The sequence below is a fragment of the Cryptomeria japonica genome, chromosome 10 (genome assembly GCF_030272615.1).
Source record: "Cryptomeria japonica chromosome 10, Sugi_1.0, whole genome shotgun sequence".
NCBI lineage: Eukaryota > Viridiplantae > Streptophyta > Pinopsida > Cupressales > Cupressaceae > Cryptomeria > Cryptomeria japonica.
The window spans coordinates 506,649,376-506,668,667 of NC_081414.1; the positions used below are offsets into that span (position 1 = coordinate 506,649,376).

The 19,292-nt window shown below is 38.8% G+C and overlaps 1 protein-coding gene across 1 annotated transcript in view; it reads left to right on the forward strand.

Annotated features, from left to right (window-relative positions):
- Positions 1–19,292, forward strand: part of LOC131079639 (uncharacterized) — a 326,487-nt gene that overhangs the window by 62,820 nt on the left and 244,375 nt on the right. The window contains exon 4 of the mRNA XM_058017643.2: positions 3,176–3,283. Within this exon, the coding sequence (XP_057873626.2) occupies positions 3,176–3,283 (108 nt within the window). The remainder of the gene's footprint in view (positions 1–3,175; positions 3,284–19,292) is intronic.

Here is a 19,292-nt window from a genome sequence, read left to right on the forward strand (position 1 = left end):
CACCTCCAACTCATCAAGAACCTTGTCTCTCAACTCAGGATCATGAGCCATCTTATCGATGCATGCAACAACACCTGCCATGACCTCCTCATCAGCCCTGAATGAATCAGAGAAGTAGAATTTCGGGTTCAAGAAGTAGGCGAAGGCATGTATCAATTGGTGGAGTTGGTTTGTCCACCTACGATCAATGATGCACCAAATGATTTCACATTTTCTTGTATTTCCGCCATAGTAATGTGAAATGGTCTCTTTGGTCCTATCCATGGCCTCATAAATGAAACCCATTGGCATGCCCTCTCCATCCACCATATGAAGAACCCTTACCAAAGGTTCTGTCACCTAAAAAAATGAAAACAAATTTTAAATTAGTACAAAATTAACCCCTAAAAAAAATTAGCAAATAGATTATCTTGTATAAAGTTGACGTTTGTGTTTGTTACTTACCCCAATCACCTCCTCTCCACTTTTGGTGAACCCTTCATGAAAAACAATGCCTACAATCTTCTCCTCTTCAGCTTTTTTGGAGTATGCAGACTCCAACCAAGCATCGGACGCTAACATTTGCTTAAGATGAGGAATGGCACCAAGAATGCTTTGCAAAGGGAGGAGTGGCTAGCAAATCGTGTCACTCCAGGTCGCACGAGGTCTTTGCCATTTGTGTGTTTTCTCATCAAAGCAAGGACCCAAGTATGGTTGTAGATGAATTTGGTGACATTTTTTGCATCTTCAACCACCCTTTTCAGCCATCCAATCTTCCCAATGTCCTCTAACAAGTCTAAGCAATGTGCAACACAAGGACTCCATGTAATCATAGGATGCCTCTCCATAAGCATTCTACCTACAACCACGTATGTGGTTGCGTTGTCCATGATAATTTGGACAACATTCTCTACTCCAACTTCCTGTATCACCCCATCCAATAGATTACACAAAGTCTTTGCATTGTTTATTTCATTTGAGGCATCAATAGACTTTAGGAATACCATTGCACCATTTGAAGCCACCAAAAAGTTGAGGAGAGTCCTATTCCGTCCATCTGTCCATCCATCTGATAAAATGCTACATACTTTTCTCCAAAATCTTTTCTAATCATCAACCACAACTTGTGTATTTCTTATGGCTTGCTCTAGCAATGGCCCACTAAAATCTTTACTTATTGGGGCCTTAAACCTCTTACCTGCAACTGTAAATGCATTAACCAAACCTTCCCAATACTCATTGTTCACCGCATTGAAATGTATATTATTGTAAAACTAGTAATTTGCTGCTGCTATCCTTGCTTGTTCATGCTTCTCTCTATTCTATCCTGTACCTTCAAGTGAAGGTTATGCTCTTGGAACATTGCGTGGAACAAAAAAATTAGGGTCTGATCTAAGAGTAGTCTCACTAGCCTCACCCTCACTGTCACCAAAAGATGAAAGTGATTGATATAAATTTGGGCTTCCACGAGTGCGACCAAGGGGACTCGAGGTGGACTCGAAGTGGACAATGTGGGATGCATTGCAGCTGCTATGGCTTCTTTTGTTTTTTGCCTTTATTCCTTTTGCATATCATACTTAGCAAGAAGGGCCTTCATCTCTCTAATAATCTCCGGAGTACTTTTGTCACATATCTCCACACCATATCCAGGGATTTGTGCAAGGTGGTATTTTAATCTATTGATTCCACCAGTCATCCATTTCTTACATTCGGTGCAAGTGACATCCCCCTTTTTGTTTCCTGGTATCCCATACTTCCATGCTTTGTCTTTTTGTCTTCTTGGCTTTGGGGTTGCCCTTGGAGTTGAACTTGCCATTGCTGTTTTAACATGAAAAAATAAAAAAATCAGCAGGGTTTTGTGGGAAATCAACAGAAAAAATGATAATGAATCATATGAAAAAAATAGCATTCGAAAAGAAGAAAATAATATAAGGAAATAAGTTAGGAAGGGAAATAGAATTTTTTTTGGCAGCATATCCGCTTGTTTTTTAAGATTTTTTTGATTTTCAAAACATGGAAATGAATAAAAAAGATGAGAAATCCTTACCTAGATCTCTTTTGTTGTTTTGATCTCGTTTCCTCTCCTCCTTCAAACCCTACAAACCTGTTTTGAGCAAATTAGAATGCCAAATGAGTGAAAAATGAAAAAAAAACCCACTTTTTAATGTGGCTGGGCGTCTACTTGTGCGTCGCAAGTCTCTATGTTGGACTCACGAGTCCCGACTTAGGATTCGCATGAGTCCTTGGCATAGACTTGCGAGTCTTGCGTTAGGACTCATTTGGACTCAGCTCGTGAGTCTTTGGCGAGTTCACTCGGCCTGCCAATGGATTCGTGAGTCGTGGCAAGTCCCACGAGTCTTCCAACTAGAGACAGCATTGAGATCTTAAGTCTAGTCTGTCATAAGGCCTTATGCTGTCTTAGTATATTTTTGTCCTGAGTAAATTCTGTGTCATTGACTGAAAATGCCGATATTGAATTGGCTTGGGATTATAGTACTGTGTTCACAAAGTCTGTTATAATTTTCTTTGTGTGGTATCTGAGAACTGTGCAAATATATCTGGTTATTCTGAGTGGAGCATTACAGATCTGATTCTGGAAATTCTTATGTTGAATATTGGAAGTATGATGTGATATTTCGGTTCTATAGTTTCGCATGTCATAACCATTAGTTATAGTAGGACGTTTCATTTTCCTCCCTTTCAACATCAGACATGCAGGGCAAGGGATATAATGGCTACTTCATTGTGGATATGTTTTTTGACACACATTTTGGTTTTTGGAATAAAATTTCATCTACTTTTTGATGGACATATTTTGTGGTTCAAGTGCTTTAGCTATTGGATGAAGCTGTGTTTTGAGATTTTTCATTTGTGAAGTGATCTTATGTAATTTATAAAAAGAATTTGTTTTCCATCCACAAATCGCCCTTTATCTTTTTGTGTTATGAATTAAAGAGATAGATCTTAATATCAAAATTGATTGGATGTACTGAGTTTTCTTCAATGATGCAATATTTTATTGGCTATTTGTAGGAATTTTTTGTTCCATGGTTTTCTGTTAGGCTTTAAGCATGATTTGATTACTTGATATGGTTAGATAGGCTGTTATAAAGTCTCTGGGCAATATCATAAAGTGTTAATTTTAATGGTGAATGCATTTTGACAATGAATTCTAACTTTTGACAATATTGTTCAGGACTGCTTCATTGATATTTGCTCCCCAGAAGTGCTCATGCTCTTCACTGACAATTTTGACTATCAACAGCTCAGGCATGATTTTGTGAAAGCCTTGTTGTGTGATGAGGTACCTGAGTCTGCTATACTTCTTTGAAGTCCTACGGTTGTCCTGTACGTTGGTATTCATAGAATGTGCTTCAGTTTTTGAAATAGATATCTGTAGTTAGCTTTTCTCATCTACCCACTCTGGAAATTGATATGGTGCTCTTTAATGCAGCTCTTGGATACACTATCACAATTTCTATCTGTTCTCTGTATTGCCATTAGTTTGTTGTTTTTGCTAGTTCTTCCTTTTCTCCTTGAATCGGGGCAAACAAATGGAAATTTCTCTCTTTTTCCAGGAAAATATATTTTGGCTTTATTGAAATATTTAGGAGGTGGCTTTGGTGGGCATTGACTATCATCTTAATTAAAGAAAGATTTGGGCAGCAGGTGGAACAGGTCGTCTGTTAGTACAAGTTTCTAATTTGGAAATTCATGTGGTTTTTCAACATTTTCAATATGTTTTGATCCAAGTCAGTGTTACATGACTTGGACTCGTGTCAGACTCAACAAACTGTTTTTTGACCCACACTCCGACTGGGCAAATTGAAAAAATGATGAAATATAGAGTTTTTTATGGATTCAAAACTTGTTTCATGTACCCTATAATAAATAAACTTTAAAGACGCAATAAACTAATCAAAAAGCTACTTTGATCACATACAAAATAGAAGCTACTTTGATCCAATACAAATGTATATATCGATCATGAGTATAAAAGCAGGTTTTATATGAAGAAAACATCATTTGAAGATATAGAAATATTGTCAGGTCCTCAACGTGTACAAAAACTCATAGATTGTGATATCCATGGTATAAAAAGAAAAATTACAGTGTGGAGTTATGAGCTATGGTAGAAAGGAGCTTGTATCCCTCAGCCCAACATTATTAGTTCTATGTGGACTTGTGCTTGTATCTGAGACATGTCTGCAAATGCCACTGTAGCTTTAGGACCATTACTTAGGTTTTGACTTAGCAAACTAGAAGTATACATGTAATTTAATTGGAAAAAAGTAAAAATATAATGTTGCTTTTCCATCCAATTAGGAATAGCATCCCTGGTGGGGTCATGGATAGTGCCCCACACAAACTGTCATGGTGCATGCCATTTTTCATAATTTAATCACTTTTAACTATCCTCCAAGAGTCCTCCAATTCCTTCAAAAATCGCTTGACTTTCATGCTTCTATGTAAGATTTTCAAATTTTTGTACTCCCTCCCCCCGGCTCCCGCCTCATTTTCATAAATCCAGCCGAGTCTACCTTTGGGACTTGTGAGGTACTTTGGTCATGAGTCATCAGGACCTGTCTTGGTCCGCCTGCCCTAGGACTTGCCAAGTCTTGGTGATTCTGGACAAGTATTTTAACTATGATCTAAATTATCATGTTCATGCTGCCTTGTGGTTTGGTCATGTCTTTTTCATATCTGCTGTAACAGAAAATTTGCAATTTGCATTTGAGCACAGCATTTTGCTTGTAATTATATTTCTAACCCTGAGAATGTAGTTCAATTTCCTAGGGTCCCATACTCAAGATATTTTTTGCATGCATACACACTTAAGGACAACGCTCATACAGAAATGTTTGGATATGCATTTGTATTACTGTTGATGATACTTTAATAGCCATTGTGTTTACAGTTTATGTTGTACAAGTTTCCTGTCTGGAAATTCATGCACTTTGGAAATTTTTAACATGTCTTGATCTCGATTACCAAGTTTGTGCTACCTTTTTGTTTGTTTTTTTCGTTTTCAAATCTTCTCTAACAGAATGCAATTTGCATTGCTCAGCATTTTGCTTGCGATTGAATATTTCTAATCTGTGAGCATGTATTTCAAGTTCCTAGGGTCTCATTCTCAGATATTTGCAGTTTACACACATACTCAGTTTGTAAAACATTCATACACAAATGTTTGTGTATGCATTTGTATAACTATCAATGATGGTTTTACATCCACCACATTTATGGTCTAATTAGACCTTACGTGCAGGGCATATCCTGGGGTCGAACTTTTGGTTATAGATTGACAAAGTCACTTGGTCCACAACAGTACTTCCTGTTCATGTTTGATTTTAAAAATATAAAGGATTCTATATAATATTAGTTATAAAAAGATGTGTAAGGAATAAGTATACGAACTGTAAATGAAACTTTGCTACACTATGCAATGTTTATAATATTAAACATTAAAAGCATGAAAATGATTGCATTGAAATTTGAACATTAACAATGGTGGGCAGAGTTTAGAACTTTGGGCAAACCAAGAGTAAGTATAAGAATTGCAAATGAAATTTTGGCATACCAAGTGAAGTTGAAAGTAATAAACATAAAAAACATGGCAATGTTTGCATTAACAATAAGAATGGTGGGTGGCAGGTTTGGGTCAAGGGGTAGTGCCCCTTGTGGGGTTCTGGGGGTAGAGTCCTATTGTGACCATTTCACACATCGCCCCATTTAAAATGGGGACCCCCTCTTTTTGCTTGTTTTTTGCTCGCCTTTCGCTTTGCTTTTTAGGGTTTTGGTAGTTCGTCAGTTGTCTGGATTTAGGGTCAAGCCTTAGGGTTTCTGTTACTGTCTTTTCAGGCCAGAATCCAGTCAGTCTTGAGAGCTTTTTGAGCTTCCTTTTGTAGGATGCAATTTTGAATGGAATGAATTCGCCAGAATGGTCTATTTTCAATTGGAATTTTGAGTGCAGAGTCTTAATTTGTCTAAGTGTTGATGATGAAATTGCGAATTTTGTCCAATTGAGTGATTTTGACCAAATTTTGAGTTTTTTGATATTTGATCCCGGGCATGGGGAATGATTTGTTTTTGCCTTGTGAAGTGATTAAACTTGTGAAATCATGATATTTTGCCCTGTAGGAGCAAAATCGCTCCTGTCCCTCAGTGAAGGACCGGAGCTCGTTTTCAAAAATCTTACTATCTCTGCAGGATCAAGATGATTTTTCGAATGGAAACGGTAAAGAAAGGCGTGATCTTTCCGTTGAATATAAATTGAAGAATTTCACGAACACAGAAATGCCTCAGGAGTCAAAATCGCTCCTGTCCCTCAGTGAAGGACTGGAGCTCAAAATCAAATATTGCTTTGTCCTTGCAGGATTTTAACAACTTGATGATTTGAAAAGGTCCAAGGAGATGCATTTTACCAGATGAATATAATTTGAAGGCACAAACGTGAAAAAAGTGGACCAAATTGCAAAAATCGCTCCTGTCCCTCAGTCAGGGACCAGGGCGAAATCCATTGTAGCTCCCGTCCCTCTCCCAGGGACCAGAGCGAAATTCTTCATAAGGCATGTTTTAAACAAAGATCAAGCAAGTTTTATGTTTGAAGGCAAGAAAGGAGGTGAATTGAACTCGTTGAAGACAAATTGAAGATTACCAAACATCTACAAGGGACCCAAATGCCTAAGTTTGCTCCTATCCCTCAGTTAGGGACCAGAGCGATTTTTACCTTAGACAAATTTCTTGCCAAGTAAGAGCAAATTCCAAGGCATGGATGAGTGAAACGGAGCACTACAAGACCATTGAAGATAATTTTTGAAGTTAGCAAAGTGAGATGAAGCCTACAAGAGCAAGATCGCTCCTGTTCCTCAGTTAGGGACCAGGGCGATATGATGGTTATATTGCCTTTCCTCCAAGTTCAAGACACTCCAAGACGAAGTACAAGGTGGTGACGACGTTTTAAGGCATCTCAATGAAGAACGAAGTATCCAAGGTCGCCAATGTTGAAGGAATTACACCAAGACACCCAGTTCGCTCCTGTCCCTCAAGCAGGGACCAGAGTGAAAGTATTCAAATGAGGCTAAATTTGGGTTGCTATTCACATTTTGAATGTTTGAAAGAAAGTAAAGGATATTGTTTTGCACTTAGAAGATAATTGCAAGTTAGTATGATGAAGATTTTGCACTAAATACCCTAGTTCGCTCCTGTCCCTCAGGCAGGGACCAGAGCGAAATTTTCATGAGGGCTTAGATTTTGAAAGTTGATCGCGTATCAAGTGGCCGAGAAGGACCAAAGGACTTCATTTTACACGATGAAAGCAATAGCAAGTTGATGAAAGCAAGCATGAGCTTAAGACATTGAAGTTCGCTCCTGTCCCTCAATCAGGGACCAGAGCGATATTTATCATATTGGCCAAATCCTTCCAAAATCACGTTAAGTCAAGGTTATGTGAGATGATAAAGGGTCTAAGGCATCTTAAGAAGGTGATATACAAAGGTTTCAAACGTCAAATGACTATCAATTGAGCCAAGGAAGCTATATCGCTCCTGTCCTTCAGGCAAGGACCAGAGCGATTTTCATTAAATCCTTCATTTTCCTTCAAAAGCATGTCGAAGCAAGGTCGCACAAGATCAAGATCGTCGTTAGGAAGCAATGAACGAAGAACAAAGGTTGAAAGATGGCGAGTTTTGACTAGAACATGGAGATCGCTCCTGTCCCTCACCAAGGGACCAGGGTGATAATCCTCCAAACATCTATATGCCTTGTAGAAGTCAAGCGAAACAAGCGTAGAATGAAGAAGTGATGTTATTTTTCGCCTTATAAAGAGGATTGGTGATTAAGGAAGCGAGATCAAGGAGAGAAACACCAGGATCGCTCCTGTCCCTCACCAAGGGACCAGGGCGATAATCCTCCAAACATCTATATGCCTTATAGAAGTCAAGCGAAACAAGCGTAGAATGAAGAAGTGATGTTATTTTTCGCCTTATAAAGAGGATTGGTGATTAAGGAAGCGAGATCAAGGAGAGAAACACCAGGATCGCTCCTGTCCCTCACCAAGGGACCAGGGCGATATTTGCTAAAACACTTGTTATCCTTTGAAGATCATGTCAAAACAAAGTTGCAAAGGGTTTAAAACGTCGTTTGAAAGGTAATGAACGAGGAGTTAAAATAAAAAACGAAGAATTTCAAGTAAGAACATACAAGTTCGCTCCTGTCCCTCTCCAAGGGACCAGAGCGATATCACCTCAAGAGGCACTCATTTGCAAAGTCAAGTCACCCAAGTTTGAAATTCCTAGCAAAAAATGCCAATTCCAACGTAAGGATGGAGACTTTGAACGTCAAAAGTGCAAGAATCCAGGCTAAATTGAGATTTCGCTCCTGTCCCTCAGTCAGGGACCAGAGCGTGAGGTTTGAATCTTCCCACTTCTTCAAATTTTGGCGCTAACAAGCATTTGTTGAATTTATTTAAATGCTAAATTCAATAAATTTAAAAATTCAATTAAATTAGCATTTAAAATTTGCGCTAAATATTAATTAATTATTTTGCCTTGTAAAAAAAAATCAAATTTGTTAATTAAAAAACGATGGCAATTAATTAATTAATTAATTATTAATTAATTAAAAATCAAATGAAGCGCTTGGATTGAAAGGTCGGCCTTATTATTTATTTAAAAATCGTTTTAATTACCTCATTTTTATCAAGTCGGCCTAAGGTAATTGTGAGGGGTGAGCGCTTATAAAAGGGAGGTGAAAGATTTCATTTTCACATTATCATTTTATCATTTCATATTCGATTTGAGGAAGACAAAGGAGGTGCGAGTGGTGTTCAAGGTGCGAATTTCATCAAAGGAAGGCGTAAACATCATCTAAGGAGTGCGAACTTGAAGTTTGAATTAAGGCGAAGGACATTGGAGATCACGTTAAAGACTCTAAGGGTGGCGAAGTTGATAAGAAGGACGTTTGTTTGAAGATCACGTTGAGGGCTTCTAACGTTAAATTTTGCCTAGGCAATTTTCTTCGTTTTGCATTCTAGAGTTAGCTCTCTAGTGAGGTATGGCGATATGGTTTTATTGTTTTTAATTTTGAATTGTTGATCGTCATAGCTTAAATTTTGAATTTTGAAATTTTGAATTCCAGTTGCTCAATCGTTTTTTAGGAAATGATAACTCAGGGACTTATCATGAAGTTTCCTAAAATTAATCTAATCTATGTTATGCATTGCAATATCCAGTTACTTATTGTGAAATGTTGTGTAGGTATGGCAACCCCGAAGGCGGGAGCATCCACCAGTCGTCCAGCTCTCATGAAAGAAGATCAGAAGACCGAAGAAGTGGAGACCAAGATCGTGTCGAAGTGGAGCAACATTGGAGATACTAACTTGGGCAACTTCAGCATGAAGAAGTTTCGAGATGTCCCTTACATTGGCAAGCCATCACCTGTCGCTTGGAGGATAATTGAAAGTGGCATCATTAAGGCGGCCGGCTTCCCTCCAGCAGTACAGTGTCATGAGTTGATGATCGAGTGTGCTCGTCATTATGATCCTCAATCCAGAACGATCGTGTCCAAGGAAGGAAACACTTTGGCGTATCTTTCAGAGGAAGCTATAAGTGAGGCTTTCCATCTTCCGGAGCACAGAGATATGGTCTACAAGAGCATAGAAGGAGCCAGGTCAATGTATGAAGATGATCCAGATGCTTGCCTAAGCATCATTAACAAGAACTGGTTCCTCAAGAGTCGTCCTCGCCTGAGTAAGGTACCGAACACACCACACAGGATTGATTTCCAGGAGGAGTACAGAGATTTGATTACAATGCTCAACCGAGTCACAGGAGCCCCTCAAGCTTTTTACTTTGAAAAGTGGATGTTCTACTTCATCCAGGTGATAGTTCAGGGTAAAGGAACAATTCATTGGGCTAGAATGATTAGCCATTGCTTGGACGTACAGTTGAGGAGACTCAAAGCTACCAAGTCCTTCCACATGAGTTCATACGTCATCTATGCCTTGATCAGGAGCTTCGAGTACGCAGGACTACCTCACAGAGGAGTGATTGGAAGAGGACCCGGCGAGGTCAGAGTTTGTGATTCCTATGTCCACTTGCATCATCCGCCAGGAAGCAACTACAAGTTAGTTAATGATACCTTCCCGATGAACATCACAAGGACGTTGCAAGGTGGGATTCACAACAGATTATCTCAGGATGCACAGGAACTAGTAAAGAGGTACGATGCTTGGTTTATCCAATTTCCGAAGTTTACTTATATCAGAGTTCATGGATGTCCTTCACCTCCATACATGTTGCCAAGATATCCGACAGACAGAATTATGTTACTTGAGGTAACAAGACAGTTGGCAGCTTATGCGAAGGCATTCAGACACAGACATGGAAATGGAGTCCCGGTACCTATCATATTGGGCAATTCAGTTGAGGTATGTCCTAATGCTTTAGCCATGGATGACGCAGAGAAGGAGTTAGCCTTGTATTCTTTTTCATTCTTTGCTTTGAGGGAAAGCTTTGATCCACATGGATATATAGAGGAGACAGTCGGTAGGAAGTTTAAGCATGAGTTTCAGATAGAAGATTTTATCATGAATCTCTTAGACGATCTTGAAGTGAAAAGAAAGATGCATTCTAGATTGCCTTTGGATTTCATCAGGAAATGCAAGATTTACAGAGTGGCCGACCAAGCTCAGGACAGTGGCAGACATCTCCAGTCATCCTATGATCGAGAAAGCAAATCAGTAAGGTTAGATTGGAATGAGCCCGAGGTCGTGGATCTAGATGCTTTGATGGCTCCAGTCTTGTCTTGTACTCGCAGATGGGTTGATGTGCAGCATCAGAAGTTGAGAGAGCAAGGCATAGCTATGACTTTCACTTTGGAAGAGAAGCCAGCCGAAGGTGGAGCTAGTGTAAGCGAAGGTAATCCTAATCCCAGAACTGCAAATGAAGGCAACCTTCGAAGTGCAAGTGAAGGCGATCTCCATCCAAGAGGCTCGAAGAGGAAAGAGAGACCTGGAAAGAGAGAATCTTCCAAGAAGAAACAAGAGGCCAACCGAGATCGTTCATCCGGTACGTCTTCTCGACAAGAGAAAAGGACACTTGAAGTGGAGGAGTCTATGGAGTTGATGGTTCAGAATGATAAAGAAGGACAGGTACCTCAAGGGTCACCAAGTGGATCTCTCCAAGATTATGAGCTACATGAAGACAAGAACAATGACGAGGTAACATCTCCTCACAGAGAAGAAGAAATATTGCATAAGGAGATACAGGTTAGAGAGACAAGATCAGCCATCCCAGATTGGTTGAAGGAAAGATTAACGAAGGTGATTGTAATCGAGGACGAAGACAATGTGATTGATTTAGAGAGCCTTGTTGGACATTCCCAGGAAGTGACAGAGAAGAGAAAGGCTACCAAGATGTCCAAGATGATTAGAGATGAGACTGGATCCAGAAAATTGCAGATAGCTACACCGGCAGTAGACAAGTATGAAGGTGAGATCCTAGCAGAGGAATATGATATAGAGACATTTGAGCTAGGTCCATCCACAGCCGAGCAGACACTAGATGATGCCACCGATTCCTTTGAGGCATTGAAGGACAAGCTTAGAGAAGAAATGGAGAACAGTAGAAAGCTTGAGAGGGAGGTCGGTGCATGGAGAACATATTTCAGCCATCTCAATCAGCCTTTAGGACGTCAGGATCCAGCAAGATCACCTATACAGGCACTTCCCCTTCAATCAATTGGTGAAGCAGAGAGATTCAGGAATATGGTCCAGCGTATGAGTACTTGGATGGATAAATCTCATACAGTTGCCGTGGAATTTGCAACAAGGATGATGAAGACTATTCATAGGGCTATTCAGGTTCTTGAGATCATCCACAATTTGATGATAACGGTAGCCGCTTTAGGATGTTATCATTCCTGTCTTGAAAGTAATTAGACAAACATCGAGGAAGGTCTTAGCGCAGGAAAAGATTATGGATGGAGGACCTCACAGTTTACTTCAGTGGTCAACCTTACTCCAGATGAAGGAAGTTCTCTTTGAGGACATCAGTACTAGGTGCAGTCATGTTGAGGAGGTGATCAATCCGATCCAGGACAGAGTATTTGAGGTACTTCGTACCATTCTTGGCAGGAGGATCGAAGTTGAGACAGATGTGGATTTGTAGGAATTGGAGGATCGGATTAAGGTCATCTTTTACAAGGACATCAATATCACAGATGAGCAACAGGATCAGATGTTTGCTACCGTGCTCCTGATTGAAAAGACTAAGGAACTTGAACTTACATGGGACGCAGCTCTTCTAGATGCATTTGATCAGGTCATCCACTTGGAAGAAAGAATGAAGAATCTTCCTGAGATTTCAATTGCTGAGATCGAGGGAATCGTATCAAGATTCATTGCATATGCTAAAAAGGAGCATTGGAAAGGGAATAAGATTCTAGATGAGAGGTTGTTATAGATGACATGGCACCCTAATTGTCATTGGTCTATGTCTCCTAGATTTTCGTGCCAAATTTATAATTGGCTATGCATTTAATGTTGTGCAATAAAAGGGGAGCTTTTGTAACAAACCCTAATTAGGGTTTAGGTGTCATGATCTTGACCGTTGATCTGCTTTCAATCTGGACCATTCATTGTAATTGAGGATGCTATTTATACCCTCATTTTCATTTCATTTGTAATAGAGATAGTTAAGAGATTAGAGAGAAAGTTTGATGTATTAGAGAGATTAGAATTTAGAAGTAATTTATTTTTGTAGCAAGATTGAGTTTGAGGAAAGGAATTCAAGCAATTGTTGTACATGATGACTTTGAAATCAATGAAATATTGAAGTTATGGTGTTTTGTTGCAACTTTCTTGGTTATTTTCATGGTTGTTCAATTCATTTGAATCATGCTCAATCAAAGTAGTGTGTTAATTTAAAGGACATAGTGTGAGACTTGATCTTTGGTAGGATTTGTAATCCAAACCACTAGCTTCTTGCTGATTGTAGGAACCCCTTGCGTGGTCGACTGGAGATATTTGAATCACTTAGCCTTCAATTATTATTGTATCTTGGATATGTACCTTCGTGGTAGTGTCTTTGATCTTTGATGCGTTGAAAATCATTTGTTACCTTAGAAGATCGCATCAATTTCAATTAAGTTGTTATTTCATGGCAAAATTGAAGTTGGTTGAATCTTGCCAAGTCTTGTCCACATGAAGTCATTCTTAGGGTTAGATTAGATTAGACTTCTCGCAAAACCCTATCCCTTTGTCTTTTTTTTAAACCTTCTTTAGTTTAGTGAGACTTTCGGAGTGTAAGGCCCCTTGAGGACACAACAAATCACATCATACCGCTGGTGCTTATCCACACGTAGAGACCCTACTAACCAGAACATTGGAGTCATCCTAACTGATCCTTCATGCGAATCTTCAGCAGTTAGAGACTTTATTCAAGAGAGGATAAGATGCCTTTGGGTATTTTATTCTGTGTATGATTGTGTACAAAATACACGTCAACAAGTCCCCAACGGGGTCAAGGGGCAGTGCGAAAACCTCACAAACCTTAATTGCAAATGTCATTTTTTCAAAATTTTCACCAATTTTTGTTTAGGGTTGGAGTTTCTAACTAAGGCCTATGGGAGACTCCTAGTCATCCTCGAGACGGTTAGGAGACTCCTAGGGGTCCTTGGGATGCATTGGAGGCGTCCTACCATCCCTCCCGTCCCTGAAGTCTCCACAACTTCTTGGTGGCAGTGTGCCTAGTGGGCGTTTCCCCTACATCCTCAAAATATCACCATCTCGAAAATGCAAGGATTTTTTTTTGGGGGAGGGAACGAATCCCTGTGGTTCATTGGAATATATATATAATCACATATCATAGTGAAAATAGTGAAGTTGAAAAAGTGTGGAGTCTTAGCATATTGAAATTCACATATAGCAATTTAGGCACACAATTCATACGCCTTGATCAAAATCCACCATAACATCATCGATAAGTACTATAGTAGTATCAAAACTCATGATTCATACACCTCGATGGTAATCCAAAAAGAACATTATCAACAAGTATTATAATAGTATCAAAAGACATAGTGGATTACAAAATGAAGCACATATGCTTGAGATCTAACATCTACCTCCACTAAAACTAGGCTTACTCCTAAAAGCCTTCAAAAAGGTGAGGATAGATTACTTGCAACTGCATAGCATCCTCCCAAGTAGCTACTAAATCATCATGATGGCCCCACTAGACCCTTGTCCTAGATCTCATTCCCAGAGGCTTGACCTTCGATGTTGTAGAACATGGACGAGCTTCAAGGAAAGTTCTTGTTCTCCTCAACCTTCAAGGCATCCCAATCAAGAACATGGGTCACATCTTGGACATACTGTCTCAAAACATAAATGTGGAACACATCGTGGATGCTTGAGAGACTAGTTAGCAAGGCAAGTTGGTGAGGAATTGGATTGATACTCTCAAGGATCTCAAAAGGCTTGATAAAGTGTGGTGTGAATTTAGATCCTTTCCAATAATGGATCAGGCTCCTATGTAGGGACAATCACAGGGACACACAATCATTCATTAAGAAGTGTCGATCCAATCTTTTAGCATCAACATACTTCTTTTGTCTATCTTGAACAATCAACAAGGATGCTCTTGGATTCGAACAACCTGTTGCTCCATATCCAGAAGCATATCAGGACCAAGGGAAACACAATCCTTACTCTTGTCTCAATGTAGCGAAGTTTAAAAAGGATGGCCATATGAAATCTTGAAACAATGCCATGCCAATGGAACTATGGTACTTTATTGTTATAAGAAAACCCAACCAGGTACAAATAGTCGTCCCACTTTGATTGCTGGTACATAACATACTCAAGAACTCGACTCACCCTCTCCCCTTGACCATTTGTCTTTAGGTGATCAGTTGTGAAGAGCACACGGTTATACTGCGAGGGGGGGGGGGGTGTGAATCAGTATAACAACCAATTTAAACTTTTTCAACTTCAATCACAAGTATATAACATATTCATTGCATACCAACATTCATATGTGATTTAACTAATATGAACACAAGATATATACGTGGAAACCCTTCGGGAGAAAACCATGGTAAATCAATGTTTTTATACAATTCTTCTTTTACAATGTTTGTAGGCACCAACCCCTAACACTGTTTGTGAGCACCAACTCCCAAATCTGATTTTGTGAGCACCTACCCACTAGAAGCACCAACTCTCACTTCTGAAATTTGTGAGCACCAACCCATTGGAAGCGCCGACTCCCAATTCAGAATCTGTTAGCACCAACCCACTTCACATAAATCTCATTTTCCACCTTGACAATGTTACTATAACAACGGATGATGGACAACATTTTCTTCCACGAACTTTCTTGTTCAATGTATTATAATATTCCCCTCAAATCCTCTATAACATGATCATAAATTTGGATATACATCTTCATATATCTGTCTTCAATGCACTTATTCTTTTCTCAAATCTGCACTTTCAATCATATATATCTTCTTCATAAATCTGCATACTCTTTCTTCTTATATCTGCATTTCAACTTTTTAATATTCTTCTTTTAATTCTTTATATGCAGATCTGAACATATATATTTTATCTTTTTAGATTATATCTATATATATACCTTTCACGTAACCAATCATAAGGTTACATCTTTTTGAAGCCAAAGGTTGTGATGATATCCTTTCATAACTATCGATTATCTTCATAATCAATTCAATATTATCGATGACATATTTTAATAAGTATAATCGACCATCTCGACCAAAATCAATAAAGACTACTTTATTTAATCTTTATTATGTTATCGGGTACTCATATTTCTAATGTTATGTTAGCTTTTTCTTTTATAATTGTTGTTCCAAACTCAAACTCATCATCCGTGCATAGACTGTATTCTTCATAGAAACCGTGGTAACAATATCAGTGTCATCGCCATCTATGTAGGTAGAAAAATGATCGGAATGAAGAGACGTATTAACGTTTTCACACACATAAACATTATGAACTTTGTCATCGGGCTGTCTGTAGTCACCTTTATATAATTTTTTCTAATCGCTGATTGTTTCCAATAAACACAACATCAAAAAAAGGTCATGCTGTCTTTGGCACTTATTGAATATTATTAATTAATTCATAGATCGCTGCTGTCACAGTGCATGCTGATAAGTATACAGATTGCTGTCATAGAACAGATTGCCATCAATTGATCATGAAGACATGAAGACGCTGTTCCAATATTAGTCTTCTAAAATCAACCTTGCAAACTGAGCATACAAATTTCGGTTCATTCTTGTTTCTTTTTCGCTCCTTATAATTGTCTTCAGACGACATCTTATAGACAAAAACATTGAATACTAATGATGCTATTTCCCATTAATGAATCGAACTTAGTGCAAACACAAATGCTTTGAATGAATCGCTGTTGTAAAAACTGTTTCTTTGATAGATCCGTTCTCCTTTAACTCACATTCATAATAACCAAGGAAGTTTGCCATATATATTTTTCATTATCGAAGGCTTGCATAGATTCACAGTGTAGCCGCTCACACAATTAAATCCATCATCGACTTCTTGTTTTTTATTACAGATGCTTCCTCTATTGCTGTCTACTTAGTCGTTGCACTTTCTTGATTACAATCATTGCTTTTGTATTCTTCCAGTATTATTATCGTTGTGCATTCATGTATTTCATCTATTTATATTACACACTGCTGCTAGTCTCATGAATCATTCGTTCATCTATAGATTTGCTTGCACCTTTGTATGTATTTCTGCCGCTCAAACTTTACTTATAATCATCACTGTCTTTAGAATCATGACCAGTCGCTATTCTTTATTAAATTTGCTCAGCGTTACCTTGCCACTTTATCTCTGTGCTTACTCCAAAACAGAGTCTATTAAATGTGATGAACTCTTGTTTGCAGATTACGTCCTCAGGAAGTTTCAAAAATTCGATTGTATATCCTTCACCAAGCATGGCTATGCATCGCATGAATGTTGATAACTTTCAAAGTATTTTCCCCAAAACTCTCACCCTTCTATGTTAGCTATATTTAGTGAATTGCTGTTGCGGAAACCATAACATGATGGTTTGGACCTTATAAAGATATCATTTTTAGTTCCTCAACATTCTGATAGGAAGCATTACGGATATTTGTCTTTATCTTTGACAAGTAATCTTACTGTTAATCTGATCAACCTCTTCAGATTAGCGGTCAAGGTCAATGTCTTAGTCGATATTCACAAAGTCTGGTTTGTATTACAAAGTCTGTTAATGATAGAATATAATAACTCGGAGTGCGGTGCCTTTCCTGGTCTCACACCAAAGTACTTGTCATCTGCATATCAGTTTGTCCCATTTATTACTGTTGTTTAAGTCTAAAGATCAGCATAGCATGGTCCACTAGTGTTATTAACTGGTTCGTTGTAGAGCATATATTAACCGAACTGGTCCAAGTATTGTCTATCATGATCATGTTCAATGTGGATGAGGACCTCTTCAATGATGACTCAACAATGCTTTGTAGCTTACTCCTTGACATCAATGACAAATATTATCATCTTGTCTTCTTGACATCAATGACAACATTTCCAACAAGTTGATCTTAAGTTAAGCTAGTGGACCAACACATATTGCATGGAAGCCCACAATGAAGAGTTGAACACAGGATCACAATTGGAGATCATCATGCGAGGCACTTTGTGTAAGCGAACATCTTCAATTGATTGACCAATGCATGTTGCATGGAAGCCCACAATGAAGAGGTGAACATAGGATCACAATTTGAGGTGATCATGCAAGCAAACATTCTTAATTCAGATATGTGCCATTGATGTAGTATTATAGGATGTCCTCATGGGTGAGAAATGGGCAACCTTGGTTAGCTTGTCCATTGTGATCATGATGGCATCATGACGATGAGTACAAACAAACCAACAATAAAGTCCATAGAAATTATGTCCGATCGTCATTTGGGAATCTCATGTGGCTGTAGAAGTCTTGTGGGATGTTGGAGCTTTGCCTTTACCCCTTGGAATTCCAGGCATCTACCAATACACTCAGCGATATCATCCCTCATACTTGCCCATTGAAACTAGTGTTGAAGATCAATGCACATCTTTGCACTAGGATGTTCTGCATAAGGTGCATGGTGCATCTTAAACATTTCAATAGTGCCAAGATCACCAAGAATCAGGACACATATGTGACCAAGGTGTTGCAATAGCCCATTGGACCAAAGAGACAAGATTGAAAACTTGCCCACAAGGGCCGTCTGTGACAATCTGTTTTTGAACTTCTTGATACCATAGATATGCAAGATGCTGCTCAATGATGCAACCTTGCAAATCCATGCTCAAGGACACAATTGAGACATTGTGCCTCCTCTTATTCTAGGCATTGATGACGACATTCTCCTTCCCTTTGATGTAATTAATACCAAAGTAATATTCGTAATGAAGCTCATGCATTGACATTGATGAGCATTCAAATTCAGCTATGTGAAAATGCATTGAAGGCTATGATGATCATTGTGTATCTCGATTTGATGGATTAAAAGAAAATGCCTGAAGCGCACAAGTGCATGCCACCATAAACTAGTAGTGTTCGTATTAAGTACAAAATGTTGTCCCATGATATCCACCTCTTAAATGCGAAGCTAATGATACCCAAACTTCAAGTCAATCTTAGAGAACATCTTGGCTCCCTCCTTTTGATCAAACAAGTCATCTATTCTTTGTAAGGGATATTAGTTCTTCATTGTCACCTTATTTAACTATTGGTAATTGATGCAGAAACAAAGAGATTTGTCCTTCATGAAGATGATAGGTGCAACCCAAGGGGATGCATTGGGATGCATGTCTCTTTTCCAACAATTCCTCACGTTTCAACCTAAGTTCACTATGCTTCTTAATATTCATCTTGTATGGTGCGCATGAGATGGGTTCCACTGGAAGAATAAGGTCAATGGGAAAGTCTACTTCTCACTTCAACGACATAGTAGGAATGACACTCAGAAATACATTAGCATACTTTCGAAGAAGAGGGTGATCATCGAGAGGCCTCCATGGTAGAATTATCTCATGCAGCATGAGCCTCCACTATCACTCTGACCATTGTACAATTAGCTTCAGTTGAAGGAATATCCTCAGGTGTGGAGCATAATGGAGTTGTTGACAAGTCAATCGGCTCATACTTGTCCTTATTTCTATCGTATGATTCACCCACTACTTCCCTATGCTTTCATTTTTTATGTGTAGGCTTGATTTTCTCCCTTGACTGAGCCTGTAT